The sequence below is a fragment of the Vitis vinifera genome, chromosome 8 (assembly GCF_030704535.1).
Source record: "Vitis vinifera cultivar Pinot Noir 40024 chromosome 8, ASM3070453v1".
NCBI classification, from domain to species: domain Eukaryota; kingdom Viridiplantae; phylum Streptophyta; class Magnoliopsida; order Vitales; family Vitaceae; genus Vitis; species Vitis vinifera.
Genome location: NC_081812.1, coordinates 22,782,628 through 22,791,614, shown reverse-complemented (window position 1 = coordinate 22,791,614; position 8,987 = coordinate 22,782,628). Strand labels below are relative to the sequence as shown.

General features: G+C 37.6%; 1 protein-coding gene across 2 annotated transcripts; it reads left to right on the top strand.

Annotated features, from left to right (window-relative positions):
• The first annotated feature begins 2,538 nt into the window (after nt 1-2,538).
• Nucleotides 2,539-6,981, top strand: LOC100258822 (zinc finger CCCH domain-containing protein 30). 2 transcript variants are annotated; one of them, XM_002277711.5, is made up of 2 exons: nt 2,539-2,896; nt 4,041-6,981. In XM_002277711.5, exon 2 carries the CDS (start codon nt 4,155-4,157, stop codon nt 6,264-6,266), a length of 2,112 nt encoding a protein of 703 aa, XP_002277747.2. In that variant the 5' UTR covers nt 2,539-2,896; nt 4,041-4,154; the 3' UTR covers nt 6,267-6,981. The 2 variants fall into 2 exon arrangements, with proteins under 2 accessions (XP_002277747.2, XP_010653797.1); XM_010655495.3 differs by having other exon boundaries at nt 2,545-2,896; nt 4,052-6,981.
• Nucleotides 6,982-8,987: the final 2,006 nt, after the last annotated feature.

The following is an 8,987-nucleotide window of genomic DNA, read 5'->3' as shown; positions in this document are numbered from 1 at the left end:
TGAAAAGTGTTCATTAACTATTTGTTCCATAATGAACTAGTAAATAAGTTGAATTACGACTTTATCTAATAATTAGATTCGATCTGAATCATTTACATGAGACTCTCATGATTCATTTATGAAGGAAGCAACTATTGAAATATCATTCTCGTGATTTTAAAAAAATAATTCACTATTGAGTGTATTTACTCCAAAAATTGTCAAATCATCTTAATGCATTGACTTTAATTGTCATTTGTTCTTGTATATTATTAAGCTAGTGAAAAGTAGTCGGTAAAGTCTCGGGAGAGCACTTTGAATATGGTAAGGATCTATTGAAACCTAATGAACCAAAGTGTAAAGAAAGATAGCAAAACTGTTAGTTGAGAAAAATATTAAAATAGTGGAATACTTCACACTTGTGGAGTAAGGAGGCGGACATTATAAAATTTTATTTTTGATTAAAATTTATTTTTACAAAAATTATCGCATATCAATGTTTGAAATATATGTAAGAGCATCATTATATTTTATGGAATAGAGAAAAAAAGAAAAGTGTGGAATAATGGATGGCTGAGATTGACCCATTTGGTGGATTTTGACCTAGGAGTACTCCAGTGGGCCCTTTTAATCCAAAACACCCTGATACGGTGGGCATTCGTTAAATCACACCCAGCTTTCTCATGGTCCGTGGACCACCAAATCTCTTCTTGGATTTTCCCTAAAATTGATCTCCTGATCTTAGCCACCCACGCAATCAACTCCCGCCAGGTGTACGGTCCAAATCGATTGGGTCCACTCTGATACCCGAAAAGGAAACCATTAAATCCAGGCCAAATTTACCCGTCACATCGGCCCAAGAATGAGGTGTTGGATAAGAGTCCATCCCAGATCCTGGCCCACCACTACTTGTCCCAAAATCACCGTCCATTGGGCCGATCCAAAAGGCATCCAAAGGGCCCACATCCTTATCTTGATTTGTATAATGCATCCTGGTGAATGTATTTATCAAATAGAACTTGGTTCCCCTTTGATGTCCACATCTCACAACTTTGAAAACGAGGCCTATATTAACAAAATAAATAAATAAATAATTATTTTATTTAAAAATAATATTATTTTTGCTGGGTGGTTATTTTAGGTAGTTATTTACTGTTGTAGTGGTTATACAAATTTTGAATTTATTTATTTTTGTTATATTCTTATATCATTATGTTATTTTCATCTCAAAAATAATAATTTGACAAGTAAACAATTAAAAAAATAAATAAGATAGCTACATGTCATGGACTTAATCTTTTTCTACACTTTGCGGCACCCATACGGAGGAGGAGGAGGGTCATTTCGAGCTCTTACAGTTTTAAAAAAACGAGTTAAAAAATATTTTGATTTTATTTTTCAAATTTGAAATAAAATTTAAAATTAATTCGACGTGATTCTATTTTTATATTAAAAATTATAATTACAAATTACAAGGTTAAGCTCATTTTTATGACTTGCTTGTACTATGAATATAACAGGTGAGGGCTCCAAAACTTTAATCAGAGCGGACATGGGCCCACAGGATAGATCGAACGGCCCAGAAGCAAGCCATGTCCAAATCACTCCTTATCAACGGTACCATGAAAACTGAGGCGCCTACACTTTCCACGTCATCAAAAAGTACAGCTCACACCCATTCTTCAGATACGAGCTAACACACGCAAGTCTCTCTCAAATTTTAAAATTGATTTATTCTCCTTCGCTTTTCCTTCGTAGTCAACTGAGGCGGCTGCCAAGGTTGTTGTTTTTTCAAATTTATTTATTTAATATATAAAATATAAAAATTAATTTTTATCCATTTTTAATTTTATCCTCTTTTTATTTTTTTCTTTATTTTTATTCTTTTCTGGTTTTTTTTTGGGTGATTTGCCGGGACTTGACCCCACATTTAATCAGAATTGACTAGTGCCTGAAGTCCGTTCGCACACTAAGAAAACTGAGGTCCGAGAATCTGATTGGTGGACTCCAGTCCTCTTCTCAATCCAGTTGAATCTACCTCAAGCACGCGCGAGGTTACCGCTTCCACCGGTTACCTTAATCCCTTTAACTCACCTAACCGGTCACCTCCACCGCCTTTTCACTTGCCAACCGGTTTCCCATAGTCTACATGGCTTCTATGGTCCGCTTTGAAGGACCACCTGCTCCCTCAGCCGTGTCGAGACATTACTAGAAGCTCACTTAGGGGTAAATTCGTCTTTTGATACAAAAGAGCCAGGACCGACTTATCTCCAAATGAATCATTGACACGTCATCCGGGTGTAGGACATCGCTGGAAAGCTGGATTTACTGAAATACCACCTGGTAAAATTCAACCCTCTTGCGGAGTGAATTTGGGTGAATTTCAAGAAGTTTTGTATACCCTGACTTATATTACCCAGATATGCCAGCTAATCACATCATACCACATCAGGGTAGAAATTATCTGAAATGTCGAATATAACCTCTTATGATGACGCGGCATGATTTGGTTGGACTCAGAAGATAAATTATAAAGAGCACAACCGGATGAGATTGTGCCATGCACCTTTTTCCATTGCAGTGTATTTCACCTTTTTCTTTTTGTTTTTAAAATTGTCATCCTCCTATTCTCTTATTGGATCGGCGATTTTTTCAACTAAAAAAAAAAGTTAGTAATAATAATAATAAATATATATTTTTTCTTCACTTGTCGAACATAGGAAACGGCGATGGAAGAAGAAGAAGAGAAGAAGCACTTCTCTTATGTTTGTGCTCACAACTTTCTCGTTCTGATAATTTTCTCATAGTTTTCCTTCACTTTCTCGGCTTCCAAACACTACTTTGAAGCTGGTTTCCGCAGTCTCGCTTTAGATCCACATGGTGGATTTACTCTTCACTTTCTTAGCTGCGAAAATTGGTAAGATTGTCCTGTCTCCGACCGATATCCCAAACTTTCTTTGATGAATCTCGCTTTCTATCTCTATTCCTCCTTTCTGTTCGTGTTTTGATCTCTTCGAACATTTTTTAATGATTTTTTGTACTCCGATCTTCTTGGATCCTTGCTTCTTCCCTTTGTAGCTCAAAATAGGTAAGGTTTTCTTCGGATCATAGTTACTGCATGCTTGGTGGATGTTCATTTGTTCTTGGTCTCCTGTTCTCATTATTTTGCTTGTATTTGATGTTTGCGTTTTCTTTTGTTTTGGTTTTGTTGGGGAATTGGTTCTTTTTCATTGTCCTTCTTTTTCTTTTTCTTTTTCTTTTTTCCTTTTTGTTTTTAATTGCATTTTTTTGCTTCCTGCTCCAGCTTGATTTTAGTCTAAACTGTGTGTTTTGTTGTTGAGAAAATCAAAGGCAAGGAGAAAAATGAAATATATATATTTGGATAAATAACAAAAATAGAAAAACTACGATTGAAATTTGTAGTTTCTTTTCCTCTCCCATCTAGGGAACCAAAGGGAGCGTTACTGATTTTTTTTCTCCCTTCTCCAATATTCTGTTCTCCAAACTCTAAACACCTCTGAAAAAGCCTAATCTTGGATAATCTTTCTACTGTTGGATAAAAATGGAGATAAGTTTCAGGGAAAAAAGTTGTTTTAAAGAATTTTCCTTGTTCTTTCCGCTAGCCATAACATGGGAAATATATTGTCTTGTTTTGAATTTATGCCCTTTGATACCTCCAACCATGATTTGTTTCTAAGACAGTTAATTTGATTATCCAAAATTAACATGTTTATGTCTTTGTCTAAATTACTACATATTTCTTTCTGAAATTGAGTTTTCCTTTGATATTTATGTTGAAATCCCCAGACTTTGTGATACGTATGGTTCTAGTATCATTTTTATCATTTTCTTATAATTCTGGTGGCTGTTCTAGGAATTGAACGATTCCTCCTGCTCTTTTCTTTTTTTAATGTTCTTAGATCTTTGGATGTCATATATTGGGAATTTCATGTATGAAGATGCATATTATCTTTAGTGCTGTGAAGTAGTTAATTTCATTTGTCATGTTTGATTAATGTTTATCTGGAATTATATTCTAAGGATGAGGTTTTAATTTTCAGCTATATTACAGAGAATGAAAGCATGTGCTGTGTATCATCAGACTGGTTAAACGACAGATCGGTCCAGACATATTTTCCTTTTCTTTTGACGAAAGCAGATCAACAAACATAGACATGAATCACTTAACTGTTGTGACTGAGGATGCTTTTGCCAGTTTGCTTGAACTTGCTGCAAACAATGACTTTGGGCGCTTTAAACAATCAATTGAGCGCGAGCCTTCTGGTGTTGATGAAATTGGACAATGGTATGGCCGTCAGAAGGGCTCAAAACAGATGGTCCTTGAGTATAGAACTCCCTTAATGGTAGCTGCTACATATGGTAGTATTGATGTAATGAAGCTTATTCTTTCTCTATCAGACTCTGACGTGAATCGATTCTGTGGTCTTGATAAAAGTACTGCACTTCATTGTGCTGCATCTGGTGGATCTGTCAATGCTGTTGATGTGGTGAAACTGCTTTTACTAGTGGGTGCTGATCCTAATTCACTTGATGCCAATGGTCATCGGCCTGTTGATGTACTTGTTGTTCCTCCAAAGCTTCAGGATGTCAAGGCTACCCTTGAAGAACTCCTTGCAACCAATGGTTCTTCTGTTGAGCGGAACCTGAGCATTTCAACCGTAACCTCAAATTCAAATTCATCACCGCTTTCATCTTCTCCAGAGAATGGATCTTCGTCTTCTGATTCAGATTCACCTCCTTCTCCGATGAATGTGAAGTTAAATGACCTCCCTATTTCTTGTGCATCAGAGAAGAAAGAATATCCTGTTGACCCATCTCTCCCTGATATCAAGAATAGCATCTATGCAACAGATGAATTTCGAATGTTCTCATTCAAGGTTCGACCTTGTTCTCGTGCCTACTCCCATGATTGGACCGAGTGCCCTTTTGTTCATCCAGGTGAAAATGCTCGAAGAAGGGACCCAAGAAAATTCCACTACAGCTGTGTCCCTTGTCCTGATTTCCGAAAGGGAGCTTGCAGGCGTGGTGATATGTGTGAGTATGCTCATGGAGTTTTTGAGTGCTGGCTCCATCCAGCTCAGTATAGGACAAGGCTCTGCAAGGATGGTACAAATTGCAATCGAAGAGTCTGCTTCTTTGCTCATACAACTGAAGAACTCCGGCCATTGTATATGTCAACTGGTTCTGCTGTTCCTTCTCCTCGCCCAAGTTCTTCCACGGCCACTGCTATGGATTTTGCAACAGCCATGAACCTCATACCTGGCTCTCCTTCATCTGTCTCTGTCATGTCTCCTTCGCCGTTCACCCCCCCATTGTCTCCATCGGCCAATGGTGTTTCACACTCTTCCATGGGTTGGGCCCAACCAAATGTTCCAACCTTGCATCTCCCTGGTAGCAATCTTCAGTCCAGCCGCTTGAGATCATCCCTTAATGCAAGGGACATCCCAGCTGAAGACATCAATTTGATGCTGGATTTTGATATACAGCAACATCAACTGCTAAATGAACTGTCTTGCCTCTCTCAACCATGTGTTAACTCTAATTCTTTGAACCGTTCTGGACGGTCAAAAACCCTAACCCCCTCAAACCTTGATGAGCTCTTTTCAGCTGAGAGCTCATCTCCTCGGTACTCTGATCAAGCATTGGCATCTGCTGTTTACTCCCCAACGCATAAATCAGCGGTTCTAAATCAATTTCAGCAGCAGCAGAGCATGTTATCGCCAATCAACACAAATTTTTCCCCAAAAAATGTTGACCATCCTTTGTTGCAGGCCTCCTTTGCTTCCTCGGGGAGGATGTCCCCGCGAAGTATGGAACCTATCTCGCCAATGAGCTCTCGGGCCTCTATGTTTGCTCAACGTGAGAAGCAGCAACAACAACAGTTTCGTAGCCTGAGCTCTCGGGACCTTGGCTCTAACTCCTCTGCCATTGTTGGTTCACCCATAAATTCCTGGTCAAAATGGGGATCCTCCAACGTTAAGCCCGACTGGGCAATGAATGCAAATGAGTTGGGTGGGCACAGAAGATCAAATTCATTTGAGCTTGGGAACAATGGAGAAGAGCCTGATCTATCATGGGTTCAATCACTCGTCAAAGAATCTCCTACGGAGACCAAAGAGAAGGCGGCAACACCTGCCTTGGACACTGCTGAGGCTTCATCATCCAGTGATGGTTCCAATTTGAATTCTCAAATTGAATCAATCGACCATGCTGTTCTTGGGGCATGGCTTGAGCAGATGCAGCTCGATCAGCTCGTGGCTCAGTAAACTAAAATGCATGTTTACTGAGTCCCTCAGCCAGTGAACTATATAAAGGTTTCGGTACATAACTTGTTCTTTTTTGGGTTTTATTGGTGGTGGATGGAGCAGAAGGTACCAGAAACGAAAGAGGAAGGCAGAGGGGGGAAAGAAAGGAAGTTAAAAAATTCAGAAAGGAAATTCATTTTCACCATTTATTGTTACTACAGAAGTCAGAAAGGGTGAGAAAAAACCTCTGGGTATATTCAAAAAATGGAGCCCAATTAAGGTGTTTCTCCCACAATATTTAAACATTTAGGTCTCTCTTATCAACAATTTTTTTGCTTCTATGTTGATCAGCTACATGTTTCATTGGAATGAAACCGTAGACTTGTGTCTATTGGGTTGATTTCCTTGAATTCATTATTATCTTTGGGAAAAATGGAGTAGGGTGATGGAGTTCCTCTTGAAGAGTCTGTAATGGTGTGGTCCGTTCCAATTTTTTGAAGAAAAGGGAAAGGAAGATACATTTGAGACGAGTACTATTGATGATATTGTAATTTTGAGTCAATAATTTTGGGTGCCATAAACTGTGGAAGGAGGAAGGATAGGAAGTGGGAGATACAATGTTCCCCCAATGATGTACCATTTTATTAAAGTTCACTGCTGTGATCATCCAATTACCCTTGGCTCTAATGGTATTGTTTATAATGAAAGGCATCTTTTTATGCGTCCCCCTTTGATATATTATGTAGCTTCTTCTTTCCTCATACTCCTTATGCTGTATTTATGTGTAAATATAAGGAATTGAATTCACTTCATGCTAATGAATGAAGTGGGTACTTTATATTTGCTTCTGATGTGCTTTTTAGATGCTCTCTATTCCCATTTTGTTCTGATTTGTGGGTTATTACTTATTATTATCAAGGCATGGGAACATGTGCTGTGGTGTGGATTCCAAATCTCACTAGTGGGATTTGGGATTGTGTGGAATATGGGATATGGTCATGTGGGGAAAAAAAAAGGTTATTTTGCTTAGATTCTTTTTCACTCTTTTTTAGAGAAGATCATATGCTTGGTACAATTTTTATTGCCTTGAATTTATGAAATCTTACTTTTTAAGATGATGAGATGAAAGCTTTAGAGTAATGATATTCCTCATCTGATGCTGCCATATTTATAACACATGTAGATAAGTTATTCTTTTCAAACACCCAAGAAAAGTGACTTTAGAAAAAAAAAAATCTTTGGTAATTTAGAAAAAGGTAATATCATTTACTTTAAATGCCTTTATGCCCCAAACATCCTCTCATTGATCTGCCATCTATTTCTTACTGATCTGAGCATTGGAGCTTTGTGGGTTGCATTGAATCTGATGGATCCTGTCTATTTCATCCTCCATTTGGTTGTTTCTTTTTTTAACTTTCTTCTTGGTGGTAGTGGGGTGTGGTGGAGAGTGGTGCTTTTATATTGTTCACTGTTCAGGTCTGTATTAATACACATGTAAAAAAGGTTTAAAGGGGGGAAAAAGGAATTCAAGTTCTTTTTGCTATTTTTGCTTTTTCCTTTAATAGGAAAATGGGGTGGTGGTGGACTTGATACCACCTCAACCCTCACCTTTCGGTGGCTATGTTGATGGTGATTTTTCTCTCTCTATTATTTTTTTTTTCTTGACCTTTTTGTCTTTTCAAAATTTCACTGACCAAAACGGGAAAACTACTTGCACAAGAGGGGAAGGAGAGAAAAAGGAAGGAAAGAAAACACCATGGCGTTGGACAATTGTTTCTTTCCTAAGTAGCTTTTTTATTCCCGCATTATTTTATACTCACTAGTTTAGGTATTGAAGATTGATTCTTATGGTGTCGTTATATGCTTTGTTTGGTTGTGTAAGAACATGTGGTATTTGATTGGGACATCAAATGAGCAAAAAAACAATAATGAAAGAGAGTTTGCAAAATTTTTCTTTTGATATTTCCTCTTTTCCTTGTTTGCCTCTTTCAATTTTTAACAAAAAGAAAAAGAAAAAGAGAGACCAATTATACATAAGAAAATAAGTTTTTTTCCATCTTTCTTTTCTCACACATTTCCTGTTTTTGATCAAATTGGGAAAAAGAAAAAGGTGGGTAATGGGTATTACCATCTTCCTCTTTACAACCTGGCTACCTCAACAAAATTGGCTCAATCTTCATAGTGAAATGGTGGTGTTGAGGACAATGTGTTTGTATTATTATAGATTGTAAGGGGAGGGGGGGAATGGGAGATGTTAGTTGTTGAGATTGATAAGCATAGTGGGGAGGAGTTGATGGATTGAGAATGGGTAATGTGGGTGAGATTTGCCCAATTGGGTATATGTTTAAATGTCCATGAAAACACCACCCTCATGTCTTGTCTAAGGCAAATGGTGTATGGTGGATGAATAATATCCTTCAAATTAAGTTTTAAAAAAATCTAGTGGCAGATGATGGTCTTGATTGCCATTTGAGGCTTAATTGTTCAAATTGAATTCTCCTCTAATGGTAGGATTGAATTTTGGAGCCCTAACTACTTGATTTAGAAAAATGTTGTTTACAGCTTTGAGGGATCTTCTTGCCCATTATTGAAGTTCAGATTAAGGGTACCAACTAGCTTATTACATCTTTTCCAAAGATTTGATATCAAAATTGGATTCTATCAGGAGTCTATGAGTAGGAAAATGCTAAAATAGCTCAAAGTAATCATATCCAAACTCCCATGTGAATCATTGATGTATGT

Excerpts from the sequence above, each read along its gene's own strand:
- LOC100258822 (XM_002277711.5), top strand. The coding sequence starts at position 4,155 with ATGAATCACTTAACTGTTGTGACTGAGGATGCTTTTGCCAGTTTGCTT.